The 24,892-nt window shown below is 41.1% G+C and overlaps 1 protein-coding gene across 5 annotated transcripts in view; it reads left to right on the top strand.

Moving 5' to 3' along the window:
- Positions 1–24,892, top strand: part of STS (steroid sulfatase) — a 496,435-nt gene that overhangs the window by 257,342 nt on the left and 214,201 nt on the right. For all 5 annotated transcript variants that reach the window (XM_073616370.1, XM_073616374.1, XM_073616371.1 and 2 more), the window contains one exon: positions 20,684–20,820. In XM_073616370.1, coding sequence (XP_073472471.1) covers positions 20,684–20,820 — 137 coding nt within the window. The remainder of the gene's footprint in view (positions 1–20,683; positions 20,821–24,892) is intronic.

Below are 24,892 nucleotides of genomic sequence, written 5' to 3'. Positions count from 1 at the left end.
TGAGAAATAACCTGATAATATGACAATTTTGTAAAAAAAAAAATCTTCATTTTGCAAAGATTTGTGGGAAAAAATTACAACTTAAAAAACTCACCATGCTACTTACTTAATACCTTGGAATGTCTCCTTTCTAAAAAGGGGTCATTTGGAGGGTATTTGTACTTTCCTGATTTGTTAGTGTCTCAAGAAGTGATAAACCTGATGTACTGAAGGCCTGATCAGATGTGATCAATTTTCAGTGATTGGCACCATAGTTTGTAGATTGTATAACTTTCACAAAGACCAAATAATTTACACTAATTTGGGTTATTTTTACCAAAGCTATGTAGCAGTATAATTTTTGGCCAAAATTTATGAAGAAAAATTACTAATTTGCAAAATGTTATGACAGAGAAAAAAGGCATTTTTTTCACAAAATGTACGGTCCTTTATTTATAGCACAAAAAATAAAAAACCCACTAGTGATTAAATACCACCAAAATAAAGCTCTATTTGTGTGAAAAAAGGACGCAAATTTCATATGGGTACAGTGTTGCATGACTGAATAATTGTCATTCAAAGTGTGAGAGCGCTGAAAGCTTAAAATTGGTTTGGGCAGGAAGGAGGTGTAAGTGTCCTGTATTGAGGTGGTTAAGTATAATTGGAAGACAGCATGTTATAAGTTTGATTTTTTTCTTTAAATATCGTATAACTACAGAACCATTGGTTCTAGAACAGGCCAGCTGATTCAATGGCAAAGGGCTTGAAAGGACTATTTTCCAACACTGCTGTTTGCCAGTAATCAATTAAAACAAGTTCAATTTCTATACATATTTTTGCCAGTGATTAATTTGAAAAACTCTCTCTGTAAACTGAACGGGTTGCCTGATTGGAAGTCCAAATGACAGAAGCTCAGTTGGGGTGAAATAATCTTTTGAGGTATCCCTAGTCATGAAGTTGGCATGGCTAGTAGTGAGACAGTGTTACCCTGGGGTCATGGATGGCCATCTGCCAGCAAAAGTTATTTTTATCAGCTGTGTGTTTTTACTGGCCTCATTTACCAACATGTTTTGTAATTGTGTGGGTGTGACCCGCCATCATCCCCCTTTCAGAAAAGATGTCGTATGTGTTCACTTTTCATACTGCCACACCTTAAACTTTGTTAGACAATGACTAAATGCCCTCATCTTAAACCCTGTTGGAAATTCAGTGAGTACACCCATCTCAAACTCTGTTGGAGAGCCAATGAGTACAACAATAGTTATAGAAGTGGTGTCAAAGAACTGATTTCTATGCATTTACTAAACATTCAGCATTTTAACAACTATAATGGTATCTGCTGATACCCATTATATCTATTATTTGAAGTGGTATTCTTCAAATTTTGTTTTCATAAAATAAATGTTTGGGGCAATGAACAATGTGAAACTTCTTGAAGAGAGTTCAACAGGCTGAAGAGTTTTGGGACCTCTGCTATATACTTTCTTACCTACATCATTGGAGTCATGTAGTGGTTAACACTGAGCGAATTAGCTGGGATTTTTTGTTTTGTTTTGTTCACCAAGAACACTGTTATTTGTCATACGCAAATAACAAAAATCCTGCAACTTCTTGAACCCTAGCATCTAATAAATGTTTGTGGTGATGAATTGTTTGGTACTAGTGTTTATTCATTGAGGTTATGTTGTTATGGATTGCAATTATTAAAAATTGAAATATTTTATTTAATTATGAATTACAATATTTTGCTTTTGTAATAAGTTTATATGTTGAGTTACTCAAATCAATTTAAGGATTTATTTCTTATAACAGTATGCTCATTAGTGAATCTAGCTGCTTCTTCAGTATATTCCTTTAACGGTTATGATGGTTGACAGCACCATTAGGTTTAAAAACTTATTAAATTATTATGAATACAGTAACTGATCATGGCAATGGGGGTTATTTATGAAAGGCAAATCCACTTTGCACTGCAAGTGCATGTGAAAGTGCACTGAAAGTGCACTTGGAAGTGCAGTCGCTCTAAATCTAAGGGGTAGATCTGAAATGAGAGGAAGCTCTGCTGATTTTTTTCATCCAATTATGTGCAAGCTAAAATGCTGTTTTTTATTTTCCTTGCATGTCCCCCTCGGATCTACAGCAACTTTACTTCCAAGTGCACTTGCAGTGCAAAGTGGATTTTCCTTTAGTAAATAACCCCCAATGTGTTTAGCCAGGTGATATTGTGCTAGTTAGCTGAGTTTAATAATGCATCCAGATACAATTTTTAATTTTTTAAGTGTTAAATAATATGCTATTCATAGCCACACCCATTGTTCACAAATGTAAGCACCGCAACAGTGTGTATTTGTAATTGCTGTGAGCTTAATATACATATTTGCTTTATCAGTCATCAGTAGACATTTAAATAGCTAGAAGGTCTTGTTTCAGAAAAATTTCAGAACCAGTAACGGTACAGTGTAACGGAATGAAGAATTCATAGTTTTGTACCAGTGAATGCCACGTTTTATAATCTAAATGATCTCTGTACTGAGTATCCTTGCACCTGAGGCCTTCAGCCTGTGGAATGAAGCTGAATCTGAAGAAGAGTTCTGTTTAGTCAGATTGTCAGCTTAAAATTTCACTACCGTGGATTGCTGGTCTTGACCTAAATTTCCACTACTAGCCTATGAAAGAGGCTTTAGCTACTTGAAAGTAGTTTCCCATCTGGCCTACAAAGTCTACATTGGACTGTTTTTGCTGGTGTTTTTGAATATCCTGTATCCATAGCCTTCTATACCCTAGATGTTTTAGCCAATAAAATCTGAAAAAGTAAAATTAAGCCCTGGTTCACATTGATTTGGCATGCGATTTGACATTTCAAATCGCATGCCAAATTGGCGGCTATTGCTCGCAATGGAACTGTCTGAATTGGTGCAACGCCGACTTTGCGGTGCCAAACCAATTCCCACAAGTAGTTTCTGTACTACTTTTGGTGATTTCAGGTGCAATTTCAATAGACATCTATGCAGGAATCTGCAATCGTTGGGCTGACATGCGGGAATAAAATTGTGCGAGTTCAACTCAATCCCGCATCAATTTGAACCAGGGCTCATGGAGTGGATGTCTATCATCAGGTACCGCTGGTGGGTTGGTGAGAGCTTTGAGGCAGCTGTAGGCCAAATCACCAGAATATAGGTTAGGAGTGCCCTTAAAATCCAGCATCTCTATCCAAGGAGTGCTACAGTACACATGGAAGTATGATAATTCTTCATCAGCAGTAGTTTTGTAATACCATAGAATTATATCTACTTTCAAACTTCTCAACAAGATTTATTATTCTTTGCATTCATTGCAAGAAGAAGTTCAGCATTTTGTTTAACTTGATTGGTTGCAAAAGCCATCATTTGCAGTAGAATTTCCACGGATGTATTTATTTGGGTACGCATTGATAATTACTAATTAAATAAATGATTCTGAATTATTTTTGGTGATATTTGTTTAAAGGGGTTGTAAACCCTCATGGTTTTTCACCTTAATGCATTCTATGCATTAAGGTGAAAAACCTCCAGTGGTGCTGGAGCCCCCATTTTACTATCCTGACCCAGATCCTTCGCCGGCCAGGAACGAGAACACCAGCTCTATCTGGTATCTTGTGTCCTGATTGGATAGATTGATAGCAACACAGCCATTGGCTTCCACTTCTGTCAATCAAATCCAATGATGCAGCGCTGGGGGATGGGGTCGAGTCCTGCATTCTGTGACTTGCCCTCACGAGTGTCCACCGTAGGGGAGATCTTCTTCAACATGGACACTTGATGCGGGGAGGAGACAGGAGCACCACTGAGGGACCCCAGAAGAGGATGTTCGGGGCCACTCTGTGCAAAACTAACTGCACAGTGGAGGTAAGTAAGATATGTTTGTTATTTAAAAAAAAACAAAGCTTTACAATCCCTTTAATTTAAAAATGTTAATTATTTAGGAATTTATAACTATATTATTTTTCTGTGTATCTAGTCCTTGCAAAATATCAAAGCAATAGTCCTGTAGCTCTTTATATAGATGTAAATAAGCATTTCTTCACCACTACCTAACCCAATTCACAGTGATTATTCCTACAAAGGAAAAGGCATTGCAACTAATTTCCATATTCTCTACAGAGTCTACACAACAGCCTGCAGCATGAGCAGGCATGTATACAGAATGTTATTTATGACAATCAATCAGAAATCTAACTCACCATAAAAGGTCAAGCATCAGACAAATAAGTAAGAAATTTCAGTACTGAATAATATATAGATTGGACCAGTGGCTGATTTTTGAAGGTTCCGTAAGGTTGCATAAGGTTACATATTTATAATTAATGTGGTAATAATGCTATATGTGGTAGTTTAAGAACAAAGTAAATATGGCTGCCAGTGTACATTTTACTGAAAAATGCATATGTTTATGTTTTATGTAGCATTGTGCCTTACGCTGTGACAACAAAAATAAGATTACAAGTAAGAGCTGAACAAGCAAATATAAATGGTACACATTAATGCAGCTCTGATGTCATTTTAAATGCAAGTGTGAGTACCTGAATTCAACTTGGTATCCGCTTCTTGTACCCCCAGAGCTCAGAGAGGTACAAACAACACAGAGAGCCAATCTGGTTTGCTTCAGTACAAAAAGCATGGATATAGGAGAAGATGGCAGAGTGAAGCTCATCAGGGTGCTGCTCCTCAATGCACTGTCCATTCAAAGGATGGAAGTGGTGAGGAGACATTTAGGTGAAAGTGAAACTGCAGCAGAGAAATTTTAAGTCCCCTCTCCTGCTAGCCATAGTTTGCTTTGGTGCAGAGTTGTGTAAATCTAAGGACTGGATGGAAGGAAATGCAACTCCTTTTGCAAGCAAAACATCTGGCATCAATACATTTTATTTCTATTTTCAGTTGTTTGTCTAGAGTTCAACCATAATGTTTAGGACTAGGTTCACACCTATGCGTTTTTAGTGCTGGATTGCAGAAATGCACTACAGTCCATTTAACATGGTTTACTATGGTACACATTCACATCTATGCGTTTTTCAGCTGGTGCATTTTTGGAAAGGGACAAGACTTTTTTCCTGCAGCAGATTGTGTTTTGCGTGTAATAGACTTCAATTGACCTGCACCAAAAATGCAGGTGTTGTCTTGCCTCAGATCCTGGCCCCCCATGTGAATGAGTAGGAGTAGATAGTACCTCTACTCATTCACCAAAAATAAAAAGGTGTAGTGTAAAAAATTACAATGGATAGTTTTTGACAAGTCCGTCCTTCATTTAAAAAACAAAGATCAAAAACCATGTCCCCTGATGTAGACGCCTGCCGCCACCGCTGACCCGAGAAAAAAAAAAGGTCCGCTTACGTTGTCTGCTGGCTCTGCCATCTGCCAGTTCTTAAATGAGGAAGCGACAGGGTTATCCACTGACATCACTGGGTGGCCCCGCCCCTTTGTGACATTGTCAGCCCAACATGCCCTGCATATTCTAAAAAATGCATCAAAAATTGCACCACGAAACGTGCCAGAAAACCACTGCAACTGCATAGATGTGAACCTAGGGTCAGTCAATTTCAAAATTCAATATACACATTGGGGTTTATTTACTAAAACTGGAGAGTGCAAAATCTGGTGCAGCTGTGCATAGTAGCCAAATAGCTTCTAACTTCAGCTTGTTCAATTAAAGGATAAGTCACCTTTGGGAACATGTAACATGTTCCACCCACCCGATTTCAGGGTGGAACATGTAACATGTTCCCAGTGCTGCAGCTGACCTTCCCATGGCAGCAGTACAGGGAGAAGTTCCCTGTACTAGCTGTCCCTGTTTGAAAACAGTGCTGCCGTGTGGGGCTCCGCCCACAGGGCCACATCATTCATACACACAGCTCTGTGTGCGAATGAACTACAAGTACCAACTTCCTTAGAGGCTGTCAGCTTGTAGTTCTCAATGAATTACAACGGTGCTGTGGAGCGCTGTGGAAGTTCATTGAGTTTTCCTGTCAGCGAGTATCGGCTTACCCATACGGGATGTCCAGGCAAGCAGATACAATGACAGTGTGCAGGAGACCTGCATGGCATCAGCGATCTACTGATCGCTGATGTAATGCTTTGCAGGCTCCTACTACAAAAAATAATAAATGCACATTTTTTACCTGCAAAAAGATGTGCATTTAATATTTTTTGTAGAAAGGTAACTTATCCTTTAACCATTTACCCACTGGGCACTTAATCCCCCTTCCTAACCAGACCAATTTTCAGTTTTCGGTGCTCTCACATTTTGAATGACAATTACTCAGTCATGCAACACTGTAAATCACCGCTGAGTTTTATTTATTTTTTTTTCTTTCAAAGTTTTTTATTATTTCCAACAACGCAAAATCAGGTACAGACAATGCATAAAGACGAAATACAATGCACCATAACATAACAGAACAAAGAATGCCTCTAGTAGGCATAGAAGGGGCATATGCCATGACTGAGGAGAATAGCACCTCGAGGTTTGTTAAGATTGATGGAACTGATGTTTTCTAGAGGAAACCTCGTGGTACTCGTTCCATTCAATGCCTAGTCCCAGTTGTCCTGGGTAGCTCCCCCGGCACCCCTAAAGGGATCATACTGTGCCAAGACAGCCCCTCTGAGGCCCCTGGAGCACGGCAAAGACTATTGGGAGATATAGAGCACCACAATAGTTAAGTGGAGAAGTTTGTTTGGCTTAATGGGCCCTATGGCTGGTTTTAACACTTGAAGTTAGAGGCATTTGTACTATATTGACATACAGTACGTATTATCTGGTCGCATCAAACCTAAGCTAGGTGAATCCAACAAATCAAAAGAAATAAAAAGGAAGAAAAGAGGGGGGGAGAGGGAAGGGGTCGATGAGCCACTCACCAGGTGTGAGGAAGGAGCAAAGGTGTTGACGCTTACTTGTTATGTTTGCATCCCTGGGATGAGGGAGAGACCTACGTGGTTGGCCCAGGGTTCCCAGGTGGACTCAAACTGTGCTTTGGAGTTTAGCAGAACACTGGTCAATTTCTCTTGGGACATCATCCAGGAAATTTTTCTCTTGGCAGCTTTAAAAGACACCCCGGGCGAGTTTTATTAATTTTTTGCACTATAAAAGAAAAAAGACTGAACATTCTGTAAAAAAATGCATTTTTCTTTGTTTCTGTTATAAAATTTTGCAAATTAGTAATTTTTCTTCATAAATATTGGCCAAAATTTATACTGCTACATATCTTTGGTAAAAATAACCCAAATTGGTGTATATTATTTGGTCTGTGTGAAAGTTATATGCCCTGTACACACGATCGGACATTGATCTGACATTCTGACAACAAAATCCATGGATTTTTTCCGACGGATGTTGGCTCAAACATGTCTTGCATACACACGGCCGCACAAAGTTGTCGGAAAATCCAATCATTCTGAACGCGGTGGCATAAAACACGTACGTCGGTACTATAAACGGGGCAGTAGCCAATAGCTTTCGTCTCTTAATTTATTCTGAGCATGCATGGCACTTTGTGCGTCGGATTTGTGTACACACGATCGGAATTTAACTGATCGGATTTTGTTGTTGGAAAATTTTATAGTCTGCTCTCAAACTTTGTGTGTCGGAAATTCAGACGGAAAAGGTCCGATGGAGCCCACGCACAATCGGAATTTCCGACAACACAATCCGATCGCACTTTTTCCGTCGGTAAATCCGACCGTGTGTACAGGGCAATAGAGTCCTCAAGCTATGGTGCCAATCTATGAAAATTGATCACACCCGAAGTACTGACCGCCTATTTAATTTCTTGAGACCCTAACAAGCCAGGAAAGTACAAATACCCCCCAAATTACCCCTTTTGGGAAAGTAGACATTCAAAGGTATTTAGTAAGAGGCATGGTGAGGTTTTTGAAGTTGTCATTTTTTTTTTTCCACAACTCTTTGTAAAATCAAGATTTTTCTTTTTTTTTCACAAAATTGTCTTATTAGCAGGTTATTTCTCACACACAACATATGCATACCACAAATTACACCCCAAAACACATTCTACTATTCCTCCTGAGTATGGTGATACCACATGTGTGAGACTTTTACACAGCCTGGCCACATACAGAGGCCCAACATCAGGGAGTACCATCAGGCGTTCTAGGAGCATAAATTACACATATAATTTCTTGACTACCTCTTGCACGTTTGAAGGCCCTGGAGCACTAGGACAATGGAAATGCCCCAAAATGACACCATTTTGGAAAGAAAACACCCCAATGTATGATCTATGAGGCATAATGAGTCTTTTGAACATGTCATGTCATGTCATTTTCTACAAGTTTTTGGAAAATGTGGAAAGAAAATGAAAACACATTTATACAATATTTCTAACACATAGCATACCAAAAGTTACACCCCAAAATAGATTGTCCTACTCCTCCTGAGTATGGCGTTACCACATGTGGGAGACTTTTCTACAGCCTGGCCACATACCGAGGCCCAACATGCAGGGAGCACCATCAGGTGTTCTAGGGGCATACATTTAAAATCTAGTTTGACTACCTATTACACTTTTGTGAGACACGGTAGTGGCATGGATGAGAACTGATGTGGCATGGATGAGGCATGGATGAGCATGAATGGGGATGGATGAGTAGTGGATGGGGATGGCTGAGCATGGTTGAGCCATGAATGTGGATGGTTGAGTATGGCTGAGTATGGATTGGATGACTGAGCATGAATGAGTATGGCTGGGTATGGTTGAGTATGGCTGGGTATGGCTGAGTATGGATGGGATGGCTGAGTACGGCTGGGTATTGCTGGGTATGGCTAAGTATGGCTGGGTATGGCTGAGTATGTCTGGGTATGGCTTGGTATGACTGAGAATGGATGGGGGTGGATGGGATGGCTGAGCATGGATAGATGGATGAGTATTGCTGAGTATGGATGGCTGAGCATGGATGAATGGATGAGTATTGCTGAGTATGGATGGATAGACATGGATGGATGAGTATTGAGTATGGATGGCTGAGCATGGATGGATGAGCATGGATGGAGGGATAAGGCACAGAGCAGCACTGTGGGCACTACAGATCCAAACCACAGCGCTGCTGCACCCGATCTCTCCCCTCTCCGCTCACACTGTACTGATCGGTACGGAGAGGGGAGAGAGGAACCGGACATGACGCTGCTTTGTTTACAAGTGATCGCTGTCAGCGGCCATTTTCCGTTATGGATACTCCCGTGTGCGCACCCCAGGGTGCGCGTGGGAGTGCGATTCTGGGAGAATGTCATAGTACGCCCTCCCAGAGTTATCAAGCCACGCTGTAGCCGTCAATCGGCTATAGCATGGTTAAGTGGTTAAAGTGTTACTAAACCCACAGCAGTAAAATCAGTCTGTATATGCAGTAAAGCATGCTTGTTATACTCACCTAAGGTGTTAATCCTCCGCATTGTGTTAAAAAGCTGTTTATTCCTGGCTTCTCTGACCCTCCCCTTCTTCCATTGTCCCCTGATAATTTCCTGATAACACAGAATCTATGAAGTCAGGCTGCACATGCTCAGTTTGGTGTGTATTGCTAGAGAGGTTTTTTCTTGAGAAAGTACTTGTGATTAGGGATGAGCTTCGAGTTCAAGTCGAACTCATGTTCGACGCGAACATCGGCTGTTCGCAAGTTCGCCGAACAGCGAACAATTTGGGGTGTTCACGGCAAATTCGAATGCCGCAGAACACCCTTTAAAAGTCTATGGGAGAAATCAAAAGTGCTAATTTTAAAGGCTTATATTCATGGTATTGTCATAAAAAGTGTTTGGGGACCTGGGTCCTGCCCCAGGGGACATGGATCAATGCAAAAAAAGTTTTAAAAATGGCCGTTTTTTCGGGAGCAGTGATTTTAATAATGCTTAAAGTGAAACAATAAAAGTGTAATATCCCTTTAAATTTCGTACCTGGGGGGGGTGTCTATAGTATGCCTGTAAAGGGGCGCATGTTTCCCGTGTTTAGAACAGTCTGACAGCAAAATGACATTTCAAAGGAAAAAGTCATTTAAACTACTCGCGACTATTATTGAATTGCCGGTCCGACAATACACATAAAAGTTCATTGATAAAAACGGCATGGGAATTCCCCACAGGGGAACCCCAAACCAAAATTAAAAAAAAAAATGACGTGGGGGTCCCCCTAAATTTCATATCAGGCCCTTCAGGTCTGGTATAGATATTAAGGGGAACCCCGGCCAAAATTAAAAAAAAAAAAATGGCGTGGGGTCCCCCTCAAAATCTATACCAGACCCTTCAGGTCCAACCAAAAGAGGAAGAAGATGGAGGAAGAAACCGAAGGAAGATGGAAGGTAGAAGAAAGAAAGAAGAAGCATTTAAATAAAGAAATTGTCAAAAACTGTCTCTTGTCATTTTTAAAATTTTTGACAGTTTTTTAGTGAAATGGTAGGGGTAAAGTACCCCCTTACCATTTCACACGGGGGGGGAGGGCCAGGATCTGGGGGTCCCCTTGTTAAAGGGGGCTTCCAGATTCCGATAAAGCCCCCGCCCGCAGACCCCCACAACCACTGGCCAGGGTTGTGGGGATGAGGCCCTTGTCCTCATCAACATGGGGACAAGGTGTTTTGGGGGGCTACCCCAAAGCACCCTCCCAATGTTGAGGGCATGTGGCCTGGTACAGTTCAGGAGGGGGGTGCTCTCTCGTCCCCCCTCTTTTCCTGCGGCCTGCCAGGTTACGTGCTCGGATAAGGGTCTGGTATGGATTTTTAGGGGGACCCCACGCCGTTTTTTTTTTTTTATTTTGGCGCGGGGTTCCCCTTAAAATCCATACCAGACCTGAAGGGCCTAATATGGAATTTAGGGGGATCCCCCACGTCATTTTTTTTTTTTTTAATTTTGGTTCGGGGTTCCCCTGTGGGCAATTTCCATGCCGTTTTTATCAATGAACTTCTATGTGTATTGTCGGACCGGCAATGCATTAATAGCCGCGACTAGTTTTAAATTACTTTTTTACCTTTGAAATGTCATTTTGCTGTCAGACTGTTCTAAACACGGGAAACATGTGCCCCTTTACAGGCATACTATAGACACCCCCCAAGTACGAAATTTAAAGGGATATTACACTTTTATTGTTTCACTTTAAGCATTATTAAAATCACTGCTCCCGAAAAAACGGCCGTTTTTAAAACTTTTTTTTGCATTGCTCCATTTCCCCTGGGGCAGGACCCAGGTCCCCAAACACTTTTTATGACAATAACTTGCATATAAGCCTTTAAAATTAGCACTTTTGATTATTCATGTTCGTGTCCCATAGACTTTAACGGTGTTCGCGTGTTCGAATGAATTTTTTGCCTGTTCGCATGTTCTGGGGGGGTGTTTGGCTCATCCCTACTTGTGATCAGCACAGGGCCAATCAGCACTGTCCAGACAGAGGGTCAGGGGTCTTGCAGTCTCATAGAATAGTCAGAAAACTCCTCCTACAAGCTTTAACCAGTGCTTGGCTGGACGCTGATAGAAGCCACAAGACTGCTATATACTGCTGATGAGAAATGGTATTTAGCAGTTTATATTTAATAGAATAATTTCATTTCCACGTTCTGTGTACTGTGGGAGACCAGATATAGTGAATGCAGGGCCCTGGGTTTAGTGACACTTTAAGTTTAAAAAAAAGACAAAACACTGGAAGCAGACTGGTTTCTATGCAGAGCTGCACCAGATTTTGCACTCTCCAGTTTTAGTAAATTAACTCCATTATGCCTCATTGGTATATATTGTATATTGGAAGAAAAAGGCAAGAAAACTGACTGTAAAGCCTTTGGCGAATAACAGGTCTTCACACCGAAGCCGATAGATGGGGCTTTTGCAACATCCATAATATGCCAATGTTGCAGGTTTTTACAACTCTGTTTTTTTATAGCTTTTAAGTAGTCACAGTTGTTAGTAGAGGACAAGGTAGATTAAAGGTAACAAAAAGGATGTTGTCCACATGCCAATATTTCTGCTTTTACTTAATCACAATAAAATATGTATTGGTTCAGGATCATGTAGGGACCCCTTCATTAGGGGAACTCTTACTATTTGCCTGGGGGCCTCTTGGTTACTGGAAAAGTGTTCACATTTGCAAGTGTTTTGTTTTTCCAGCAAAGACCTCTAGTGTATTGTGGATTCCTTTCCATGTATTCTTATCCTTTATAATTACATTGCAGGGGGGTATTGTACTATAAATGTCTAGTTGACAAAGCCTTTAAACATTTATGGTACTTCACTAAACAAAGTTAGCAAGCTAGTTATGTGATGTTTTGTTCAAAGCCTTAGTTTACTTTATTGTTCCTAAAATATATATACTTTTTACTTTTCAAATATTTTATTGGAAATTTCACATACAACTGTTACATTAAGTTCCATACATAGTTTCTATCGAATATGCGACAGTGAACATAAAGAGAAAATGTCAAAGAACATTGGTTTAAGGAGAATTAAGTATTAAGATAGCATGTATATTTCTAAGTCATGAGGCATGCTGGAACTAAATACGTAGATATATGAAAGATTAAAGGGAACTACGATCCCTTTTTAACACTATAAATTTGGACCGTTCCCCAATAACAGTGGTGGGGGGGCCCACAAAAATATTGCATGTAACAGGGTATATTACCAGGTTTTAATTTTGGAGGGTAAGATGGGGTAGAGAGGTGAAATAAGAAAAAGGAGTAGTAGAGAGGGGTTATAAGCAAAAGAGTTGTGAGTAGGAGAAGAAGTAAGGAAGGGGGGTGCCGGTCGGCCCGCGCGGGCACAAGAGTCATGGTAGAGTCTTAGGAGATGTCTGGGCCTTCTTAGAGTGATACTAGGTCTTCATCGACGTCTGTTGGTAGAAAGTGCTCAACCCAGGGTCGCCAAATTCTGTTGTGTTGGGTGGCTTTATCAAGAATTTTTGCCTCTATTTTGCTATGTATCATTGCTTGGGTAATCCTATTCTTCGTTTCGACTATGTTAAGAGTGGGTGTTTTCCAAGCTTTAGCTATCGTCTGTTTGGCTGCGGTGAATAAATGTAGGAGGAGTCGGAGTTGTGGTCTGGTGTAGTCTTGTGGAAACAGGTTGAGGAGGGCTATTGTAGGGCTGGGAGATAAGGTAACTTGATGGAGGGTGGTTGCCATCTGAAATATTATTGCCCAGAAGCGTTGGACCTGAGGGCATGTCCACCATATATGCAGGTGCGTGCCCCTGTCTCCACACCCCCTGAAACAGTTCGGGGAGGATTCAGGTAGGAATTTAACTATTCTAGCTGGGACTAGATACCAGCGCATTAGTACTTTATAATTCGCTTCTGAGGCAACAACATTCTGGGTTGAGTTTTTTGTGTTGGACCATATGGTTGACCAGTCTTCTGGCTCGAGTGTAATATCGAGGTCTCTTAGCCATCTCTGTGCATAGGTGGGTAAATCTGGGGGTGGTGATGTAAGGTGGGAGTATAGACGGGAAATTATGCCTGGGGCATGCGGCTCCGACTCGCACATACTCTCAAACTCGGTTAGAGTATCCAGCTCAGAGTTAGATTTTATGATTGTTTGCACAAAGTGTTTAATTTGGAGGTAGCGGAAGCATTCTCTGTGAGGGAGTTGCGTTTTCTCTTGAATAATTGGAAAGGGTTTCACAGAGTCTCCATCAACGAGATCACAGATGCGAGTCAGACCCGCCTGGGCCCAGGCATGAAATGAAGCTGGTTCTGTGTAAGCTGGGAGGAATTGGGGGTGACCTAAGTATGATAGTAGTGGGGAATGTGGAGAGATTAGTTTAAAGGGAGTTTTTAATCTGTCCCAAAGTTTAAGTGTGTGGAGAGTTAATGGGTTAGCTATGGGTCCTCTTGCCGATGCAGGGAGCCATAGTAAGTTGCCTATATTAATCGGGTGTAGATCAATGGCTTCAAGAGCGACCCAAAGTGGGGTCTCTATTTTGGCGTGGTATAAGATGGACTGGGCTAGGTGGGCTGCGTGATAGTAGTGTGAGAAGTTGGGAATGCCCAGGCCGCCGTGGAGCTTGTTACGGAGGAGGATCGGTCTCGCCACTCTGGGTCTAATTGGACCCCATATATATTTAAAAACTTTATTCTGTACAATCCTATGGTAGTAAGGAGGGACTTTGATGGGGAGCACTCTGTATAGGTATAACAGTTTTGGTAATAGGGACATTTTCACAGCCGCTATACGTCCTAACCAGGAGACGCACAGTGGTAGCCAGGTGTTAAGTAGGGAAGATATTTGTGAGAGCATTGGGAGGTAATTAGATTGGAACAGGTTGGAAGGATCCTTAGTTAACTTGATCCCTAAATATGGAATCGAGGAGGAAGACCAGTGGAAGGGAAAGTTGCTTCGCAAGGTTTCTAGATCGGCTTGTGGCAGGGACACATCGAGGGCCTTCGATTTGGATTGATTGACTTAGAGTCCTGATATGCTGGAGAATTTATTTAAGGTGTTATTAAGGTTTGGTAATGTGGTATAGGGTGAAGTAATAAACATAAGCGCGTCGTCGGCAAAAAGGCATACTTTATGGGAGGTAGATGCTACTTCTAAGCCTCGGATGTCAGGATTAGATCTAATCAGGGCTGCCAGGGGTTCGATAGTGAGTGCGAAGAGCAGGGGGGATAAGGGGCAGCCTTGTCTAGTCCCCCGTGCAATTGGGAATGGGTCCGATCGGAATCCAGAGTAGTGCACATACGCCTGTGGGTGATTATAAAGAGCTTTGATCCAATTTAAGAAATTTGGGCCGAAGCCCCAGCTTTGGAGGATAAAAAATAGATAGGGCCAAGAGACTGTATCGAAGGCTTTGCGAATATCTAAGGAGAGGAGGTGCATAGGAATCTTACGGGTACGGGCTAGGTGTTGAAGGAGAATTACTCGTCTGATATTGTCGCTCGCTTGTCGCTTGGGTATAAAACCAACCTGGTCTTTGTGTATCAATCCACCAATGATGGGATTGAGGCGTAGGGCAAGAATTTTGGCTAAAATCTTAATATCCACATTGAGGAGCGAAATTGGTCTATAATTGGACCATAGCGTGCTGTCAGTGTTTGGTTTGGGGATCATTGAGATAAGAGCGGTCAATGTGTCCCTGCCAAAAGAGTGTTGTTTTAGTATGGCATTGAAAGTGTTGGCAAGGAGGGGGGATAGTTCTGTGGCAAACTTTTTATAATAGAGACTAGGGAGGCCATCAGGGCCTGGACATTTATTGGGCTTTAGGGTTTTTATGGCTGCTAGTACTTCATCTACTGAGATCGCACTCTCCATTAGCTCATGACTGGATTCAGACAAGGTTGGTATAGGTAGTTTATGAAACAGTTTCTCTGCTTGGCGCAGTGGAAATGCTGTTTTAGAATCATAGAGATTTGCTAACTGTTTACGGAACTCCGAGAGAACCTTGACAGGGTTACTAGTGACTACATCTTTAGCCAGTCTGAGTCTAATAGGAATACGAGCACAGTCTGGTCTACGTAGACGTAAAGCCAGGTAGGTGTCCGGTTTGTTTGCTTTAGTATAGATCGTGTGGCTATTTTTCCGAATAGTTTTATCGGCCGTCTCGGCTAGGAGTAGATCCAGTTCTAGTTTAATTTTTTCTAATGTCAATTTGTGTATTTCGGTAGGATCAGATTGGAATAAGAGAAAACTATTCTGGTAATCTGATTCGAGTTGGTGTAATTTGAGCTTCTTGTCTCTGTTAAGGTGAGACGCCACTGAAATACATGTGCCACGAATCACGGGTTTGTGCGCTTCCCAAAGCAGGATGGGAGAGATGTCGGGGGTTGCGTTGTGTTTTAGGTAATCTTTAAGGGCTACTTGAATATCTAGGCAGTATGATGGGTTGGTCAAGAGGGAGTCATTCATACGCCATGATCTGTTAGTAGCTTGAGGAATTAGGGATGACACTGTGGTGATAACGGCACAATGGTCTGTCCATGTAATTGGTTGGATGTGTGAGTGAAGGAGAAGTGGTGCGGATGCTATAGAGGTAAATATGTGGTCAATTCTGGAGAATGATTTGTGAGGGTGTGAATAAAAAGTGTAGTTTCTCTTTGTAGGATTGAGTTCTCTCCATGTGTCTAGGAGGGAGGCTGACTGTATAAGTTTACGAAATTGTGAAGAGGGGGTGTAATGCTCTGGAGCATAGGGCGATTTGTCTGTGTGTGGTTGCAGCACTGAATTGGAGTCACCGCAGAGGAACAAAGTTCCCTTGCAGTGTGCCTGTACTACTTGTAATAGGTGCGAAAAAAAGGGATTCGGATTTGTGTTGGGGGCGTAATAGGAGACGAAGGTTGTGGTTATGTCTTGTAGTAGACCCACTAGGATGAGGTAGCGACCTTCAGGGTCTTTTATCTCAGAGAGGAGGGTAAATGGCATGGTGTGGTGAAAAGCTAATAAAACTCCTCTATGTTTTGTATTTGCTGAAGCAGTAAATACTTGTGGGTATCTAGAGCTGAAAAAGCTAGGGGTTTGGCGAATGGAAAAGTGGGTTTCCTGGAGGGCTACAACTTTGGCTTTCAGTGACGCAAATGTTTGAAATGCCTTTACTCGTTTGTGTGGGGAGTTTAGCCCCTTAACGTTCAGCGTAAGGATTTCAAGTGGGGCCATTATGGGGTGTTTGGGTGGTCAATATCAAGGGACCAAGGGTCCACGCGAGCCAGCCGGCACAGAAAAAAGTAAGGAGTAAAGAAGTTGAGTCAAAGAGGGAGGAGAGAGAGGGGGTGGTGAGGGAGAGCATTGTGGGTCGGGTGGAGCACTGAGCGATCCCCCTAATAAGGAGACAGCACGCCAGTAGTGCCCGACTAATGTGTGCACTGACTCTGTAACCGAGGTTCCGGTCAAAGAGTGAATGCACCGTAGGGGGGGTAAGCATTGACTGCTCCCCGCCGCAACCGGGAGTAACAAAAGAAAAAGGAGGAATTTGATTTGATTTAAAGGTAAGTATGGTGGATAACAACAAAACAGAATAAAGTAGAAAATACAGGATATTCCCCAATGCCCCCATATAATGCAAATAACAGTAGAATATCAAATAAAAGGTGGGGGGTGGGGAATATAACAGGGTATGGTACAGCTCAATTCAGTAATTGATAAGTACATATATGAGTTCTCAGTTGGTGTTGTTCACCGTGAGAGATTAGTATCTTTGAGTTGGGGGGAAGGGGGGTTGGGAGGAGGGAGGGGGGGATGGGAGGAGAAGGGAGGGGAGGGAGAGAGGGGGGAGAGGGGAGAGGGTGGGGCGGGGAGGAGGAGGAGAGGAGAAGAGGGGGGGGAGGAAGGAGGGGGGGAGGGGAGGGGGGAAGGGGAGGGGGGGGGGATATGGGATACCAATTAGCAGAGTGTGCATGAAGCATACAGTGGGTTAGTCAAAGTACAAAAGCTGTCTAATTATGTCATTACCGGTACTCAAACTTGAAATCAGCAGAGTAGCAAGGTTCACCCGGTCTACAGATTGCAAACCAGGTCAAGTGCACCCTGGGCATGTGTAAAACAGAATTGTATGTTTAAGAACAACTTAGCTACGATTACAAGATAAAATAAAAAGATTTAAGGTGTAAAAGAAAGATGAACAAAATAACTGAACCTGAGGAGGCCTGAAAAGACCTACGAGCCCTGAAGAGGGAACAACTTCAGGGTACCAAGTGTCCTTTCTTGTCGGAAGTCCTCTAGCAGGTCTCGGTCGCGAGTGGGATCTCATAAAGTGGTATGGAGACGTTCTTTGCTAGTGCAACCGAGTATCTGCGTATTCAAAAAAGAGGGAAGACAAGAGAAAAGAAAAAAAAAAGAAGAAACAGTTCACTTGTGTTCAGCGTGGAGCTCGGGATTTCGGGCTGCGATAAGAGTATTCGGATAATCTGGCTGGGGTTCCCTTCCGGATAGATGGTGGTCCAGGGTTATTCCGTTTGGGGGTTGTGGTGTATGGCTGAGAGGCAGATCTGGCTGGAGTGCGAGGAAGGGCTGTGTCTGAATGCGCGGTCTGGGGAGACAGATGGAGTGATTCCAGCAGTCTTTGGAGAGATTCTGGTGTGGTGGAGGTATGTTGCTGACCTTGATAGGTGAATTGTAATGCGAATGGGAACCGCCATGTGTACTTAAGTTGGTGTTGTATAAGTACCTGTAGTTGAGGCTTCATGGCACGGCGTTTAGCAATCGTGAGGGGTGCTAAGTCAGCAAACAATTGGTATGTATGGCTCTGAAATTGTAGGGTGTTGTTGTTGCGGGCGGCCGCCAGAAGCTGTTCTTTCGTGCGAAAAAAGTGCAGCTTGATGATAATGTCTCTTGGTGGTCCGTCTGATTGGCGTCTGGTGAGTGCTCTGTGAATTCTATCGAATTCAAGACGTTCGATGGGTATGGATGGTGCTAGTTCTTGAAATAGTGCCGTTGTAAAAGACTGCAGGTCATCAATGGTTTCTGGAATGCCTCTGAGGCGTAGATTGGATCTTCTGGAGCGGTTTTCCACGTCCTCGAGGCGGGATAAAAGCATCGAATTCTCCTCTCTGAGAGCAATTTGCTCTTGTGCTTGTTCCTGGAGGGTGAGTTCTATATCATCCACCCTTGTTTCAAGGTCTGCTGTGCGTTGGCCTATTTCACGTATCTCACGTGTCAGACTAGTGGTGATCTGGTCTGATGTTGCTTTAAGGGCCTTATGAAGCATAGATTCCATGATTCTCATAAAGGCTGCTTGTGACATACCTGTATTAGGGGCGGGTGGGGAGCCGCCTGAGCCCTCTTGTATGTCAGTCTCCTCTTCGCTGTCAGGTAGATCAGAGTGAGCTGGGGATATCGTTGAGAGATTAGCCAGGTTCCGGGCCTTCGACGCCATCTTGGTGGAAGCGCGGTCCAGCGCTTCTTTGATGGGCTTGTGGTTAGGTTTACGGCGATGGCCCGTTAATACCATACCGGAAGGGGCACTGATGTTTGGGGAAGCGATCCCCGTGGAAATGGCTCCGATTTGCCGGTTCAGCAAGGCACAAGAGTCCCGGGTATGCGGCGGGGAGTGCGGAGCTTCACAGAGACACGTCCGCCATGCAAAGCTTCGCGCATGCGCCCCCATATGTATACTTTTTAAGCCTTTTTGACAGAGGATTCCCATCACTATGGATTGGCTAAAGAGAAATCACAGTAGTATCTCCTTTCCAACTGGTCAACCTAAAGCTCCATCTCTTGGGTGAATTAAATATTGTGTAAAAGGTTGCAAGAAAACAATTCATATCCACTATATTAAAAAAAAAAAAAAAAATGAAAAGAAAAAAGTTGTTGTTTTTTCTTTTACCTTGACATCAATAATCAAGAAAATTGCATACAAATCTACAAACATAAATTATACAAAATAAATCTATGCTCATAACATTAATCTTTATCCATAACATTTAAAAAGTATCCAGGTTATCTTGGTTATCAGCGATGAACTCTAATGTTCATCAGTTAAAGTATTACTAAAAGCAAACCTTTTTTTTTTTTTTTTGTTGGTTTGGAAAGCACTGAGAGGGATTAGAACACTCGTCAGGTTTTTATTACTGTCTGGGACCCTGTGAAGGAGTTTCACAATCTCTGTATGTCATGTGTATCCACTGTCATCAAAAAGTGATAGTAAAAGAAATTCTCAAATTTTGGGTTTTCCCCAGAACAGTAACAGAGGGGAAATATTTTATTGAGAACCCTAGTTCTAGGACAACCAAGGATTCCCTCATTTTTGATGGATTTCCTCTCACTTCCTGTTTTTGCTATATGACAGGAAGTGAAGAAACATCTCCCAAATGGAACACAGATGGCAATCAAGACCTATATAAATAATAAAAAGGATAAAAAAAACAACCCCGGATCCTCACACTGTATTTAGAGAATTAAGATAGAAAGCAGTACAGAGTTTGTTGTCACAGCTGTGTCAACCACAACACCTGATCAGGAAATTATTACTATATCAGTATCTGGTGCGGTCCATGTGACTCAGGCATACATGTAAGAAATGAAGACAAGAGGTCTACAAGGTTGTCACAAAGTTGTGATTTTTTAATTTGCAACCGAGTGATCCACTATGTGACTACCTTGTAGACCTCTTGTCTGCATTTCTTACTTGCAATCAAAATCTGTCTGGAGTTTTTTTTTTTTTTTTCAATGTTTTTATTGAGATTTCTCAGAGACAAAAGATTTACAAACAGTCAGGACATAATCCATTTTCTGAAAATGTAAAGAAAAGACAATGGTGCCTAGCTAAACTTAGTCGATGCGCACATTAAAGAACATGTAAAAACAAGTGAAAAGAATAAAGCGTATGGGGATGATCTTGGCCGAGCCTCCAAAACAGACAAACACCTCTATTGGGAACAAACTGTGTCTGGGAGGGGGTATTGCCAACCATCTCTAAGTCTAAGCATGAAATACGTGTATGTAAAACTTTGGAATAACAAATTAAACCTTGGGTAATGTCTGTAGACCATGTTATTTCTCAGACCAAAACATATCATAGAATAAGCGTCAAAAATTTAGCTGACTGGAGTTTTAATCCTCCTTTATCTTATCCAACATGAAAAAAATATTGCCTTTAATTTTACTTTTCTGTAGTAAATTCTACTTTAACTAGACTAGTGCTTTGGTACATTTATGTTAGGATTCTTGAAGTAAGTTTTATTCTTCACATTTTTACAACACAGACCAAACATTCTATAGTATATTTAAATTAAATTATGACAAGTATGCCATGTTTTATTAATCTACAGGAACAAGTTTAAACCTTTCCTTCTGTATATATCCTATCTTCAAGTCCATACTGCACTTTTTGCCTCTCAAGATTTTAGAAGCAAAAGTAGACATGGTATTTATGGGGATGCTGTTGAAGAGGTTGATTGGAGCGTAGGTACAGTACTTTTTCTTTTCACTTTTTGTTTTATGTTTTTATATGTTAACAAAAATAAAAAATATTAATAAAATATAGTATATGTTCTCTAAATGCAAATGATTAGATTTTTCAGACAGCTAATAAAGAAGCTGTACATGATGGGGAATGTGAAAAAAAAAAACGTGCTTTTATGAAGTGTGCACCAGGTATTTTCTAAACCTATTATTTCATTTTCAATGTGTATAAGAAAGAGGATGATTATGGTAACTAAGTATTGGAAAGGAAATCCTATTTTATGATTTTGTTCGACAATTAGGTGAATCCTAATCCAGATAGCTGTTAAATTGCTACTGCTTCTCTGTGTAAACATTGCCAAAAAACCAGCCCCATAAACTTTAATATGAAGTTTCAATCCACTTTGATATTACATGCTGTGTCTCTACCCAGGGGCAGTAAAAAATATGTATGTAGACCTCTTGCACACTGCAGCTTGAAAAAGCTTTTTTTTTACTGAGCTAAAATACAGCCAATTCATTGTAATGTGCCTATGCACACAGGTGAGTAAACAAGTGCTGTACATTCATCAGTAAAAAAAAATAAATAGAAAAATCAGCTTTTTTGGTCAGTAATTTATGTCTCATGCACACAAATAGATGTAAATGCCTATTTACATGTTGTGCAGAATGAGAACATGAGAATAAGAATTTGTGAAAATGCATAAATAGGCGCAAATAGATAAAAAAAAAAAAGTCTGAAAGAGTAGATGCTCAAACAGGAGTATCATGTGCAAGAGGCCTAAGGAATACAAAGTTGCATTGATTTGTGTCATTTACATCTGCCTAGAGTTCAGCTCTAAGGCTGCTTTCACACTGGAGGCGCTTTACAGGTGCTATAGCGCTAAAAATAGTGCCTTCATAACGCCTGTAAAGAGCCTCTCCTCTCACTCCAGTGTGAAAGTCTGAGTGCTTTCACACTGGAGCAGTGTGCTTGCAGGACAGTAAAAAAAAGTCCTGCAAGCAGCATCTTTGCAGCTCCTAAAGCGCCCCTGCTTATTGAAAACAATGGGCAGCGCCACCAAACCGTGGCGCTTTGCAGGTGGTTTTAACCCTTTTTCGGCCACAAGCGGGGGTTAAAAGCACCCCGCTATCAACCAAATAGCGCTGCTAAAACGGCGGTAAAGCGCTGCTAAAAATAGCGGCCATTTACCGCTGATGCCCGCCTGCCCCAGTGTGAAAGTAGCCTTAAGCTGATTCTGGTCACAAAAAATGTATTAAAAAATATGAATTGATAGCCAAAAATCCATGTCTAGACAAACCAGGTTAATGCCTTGTAAAATTAGCAGTGACATCATCACTGTGCTGCACATTCCCTGCGCAGAGACGAGAGCTGCCTGTAGAAACTACACTGGGGTTGGGGTTGGGGCAGATAAAAGACTAATCTCCTTGTACAATGAGAATGAGGAGCATGGATTGATCTTTGCTTTTGGGCTGTGGCTACATATATTTGTTGTATTTAGCCAATATTTTATTATACCTGAGTTTAGCTTTAAAGCGTTTGTACACCCTGCTTGTTGATTTTTGTTGCATATCATGCCGGAACTTCAGAGCTTCTTGCTGGAAGGGAGGGCTCTCGTGTTCATGCGCGGGAGTGACATAATCGCAGCTCTGGCCACTCAGTTGCGGACCCCACGAAACACAGAGGGATACATGTCAGCCCCCACAGCGGTGACTGGGCGCTGCTTTGGGGGGCTTCATTCTAAGCTAAGTATTTTATAATGTGCTAGTATGCAATGCATACTAGCACATTATGCTATTGTCTTGCAGGTTTTTCTTTGTCTTTTTTCAGTGGTTTACTACCACTTTAAGGTTTGGTGTATATAGGAAATATTTAGTTGTTTGCTTAAAGCAGGGCATTTTAATTGGCAATTTGCCCCCCCCCCCCCCAAATAAAAAGAAAAACAATTAGTTGTTTTAAAACTCTCAGTAAAATATAATTTTTTATGTTGTCGTATCTTATATTTTTTTAATTTGTGTTAAAAAAAATGCTGTGGTTTTTTTATATATATATAAACTGTCATCTTTCCTAGGATTTCCCCTAGCATGGCTTATGAGAGCATTTTTAAAAGCACATTTGTTAACGGCTAGACAAGTCCAAATTATTGAACTGTGATATGGGAAAAATGAAACCATACATTTGACCTTGTCAAAAAGTGAAAGGAGATGATACAGGTGATAATACAGGAAAGAATGAGTGAACATGAGAAGAAGAAATAACTCTAACCTTGTCTGCTTGACTGACATGTCACCAAATTGGATTGCTTAGTGACATGTTGATGCAGATAAAAAAAATGAGATAATTTGAGACTTTGACAACAGAAATGCTTTATGCGTTGCCTGATGAGTAATTGCTATGCATGAAAAGGTCTGCTTTGTAAGAGCTTTGATAGGAACTGTTATTTACCGAATAATTTGCCACAGGTGGAAAGTGTATGAACGTTATATGCTACAGTTACTAGCTTTAAAGAAACTGAAGGCACTGTGTATGTGCATAGCAGCCAATCAGAGTCTTCCTTTTATGGTTCTGGTGCTTTTTGAATTCCCCACTTTTATATATGTAAAGTGGAAAACTACTTATATATTGATTTTCTGTTTACAGAGGCTTTGTTTGCAACCATAGTTAATCTTCCTTTTAAAAAATTGTCCTGGAGCAGGAGGTTAAGGTTATCTCAGGAAATATTATGCTTCTGTGATTTCTACATAACAAATTAGTCATCTTGTTACCTGTAATCTGTTTATGATTAGAATTATATTAGAAATTCCTGTCAGATGCAATCCTGGTTTGTTATACTCACTGTAGTACTGGTGCCACTTACTACATAAAGGCAATGAAATCATATAACCTACTACCTGAAATTACGTATACTTGATGGTAATTTTACTGAAATGTTTTTTTCTTCTTTACATTTTGAAGGTAGCTTATTTCTGAATAATAATCCCTAATAAGATAAAAAGGAAGGTATCTGAAATATTTCAAACCACCTATTTGAGGGGCTGGGCATTGCAACAAACCTGATGAGATTATTCTCACTTCAAATGTGATCAGATTACCAGATTACCGGACAGTGTACATTATATTAAATATATATATATATATATATATATATATATATATACAGTATATACAAGTAATTGTAATTCTGGTCTATGAACCCCTACCAAACAGCATAGCAAGCCTGCTGACCTATTTTTTTTCTGCAGTTGAGTGGTGCAGTTTGGTCACCAGCTCATCCTATTTCTTGACTGAGCAGGAGAAGCAAGCTGATGAGGTCTTCCTTCTGTTATCAGTTCTTATTTTATATATATATATATATATATATATATATATATATATATATATATATATATATATGTAAAAATAAAATAATGTGGTTGCATTAATGTGCACACCCTCTTATAACTGGGGATGCAGCTGTGTTCAGAATTAAGCAATCATATTCAAACTCATGTTACATAGGAGTCGGAACACACCTGCCATCATTTAAAGTGCCTCTGATTAACCCCAAATAAAGTTCAGCTGTTCTAGTAGGTCTTTCCTGACATTTTCTTAGTCACATCCTACAGCAAAAGCCATGGTCCCCAGAGAGCTTCCAAAGCATCCAAGGGATCTCATTGTTAAAGGGTATTAGTTAGGAGAAGTGTACAAAAGAATTTCCAAGGCATTAGATATACCATGGGACACAGTGAAGACAGTCCTCATCAAGTGTAGAAAATATGGCACAACAGTGACATTACCAAGAACTGGACATCCCTCCAAAATTGATAAAAAGACAAGAAGAAAACTGGTCAGGGAAGCTGCCAAAAGGCCTACAGCAACATTTAAGGAGCTGCAGGAATATCTGGCAAGTACTGGCTGTGTGGTACATGTGACAACAATCTCCCGTATTCTTCATATGTCTGGGTAGAGTAGAGGTAGAGTGGCAAGACGGAAGCCTTTTTTTATGAAGAAAAACATCCAAGCCCGGCTAAATTTTGCAAAAACACATCTGAAGTCTCCCAAAAGCATGTGGGAAAATGTGTTACGATGTCTGATG

The sequence above is a fragment of the Aquarana catesbeiana genome, linkage group LG02 (genome assembly GCF_042186555.1).
Source record: "Aquarana catesbeiana isolate 2022-GZ linkage group LG02, ASM4218655v1, whole genome shotgun sequence".
Taxonomy (NCBI): domain Eukaryota; kingdom Metazoa; phylum Chordata; class Amphibia; order Anura; family Ranidae; genus Aquarana; species Aquarana catesbeiana.
The sequence above is the reverse complement of the archived record's forward strand: the minus strand, read 5'-3'. Positions and strand labels throughout refer to the sequence as shown.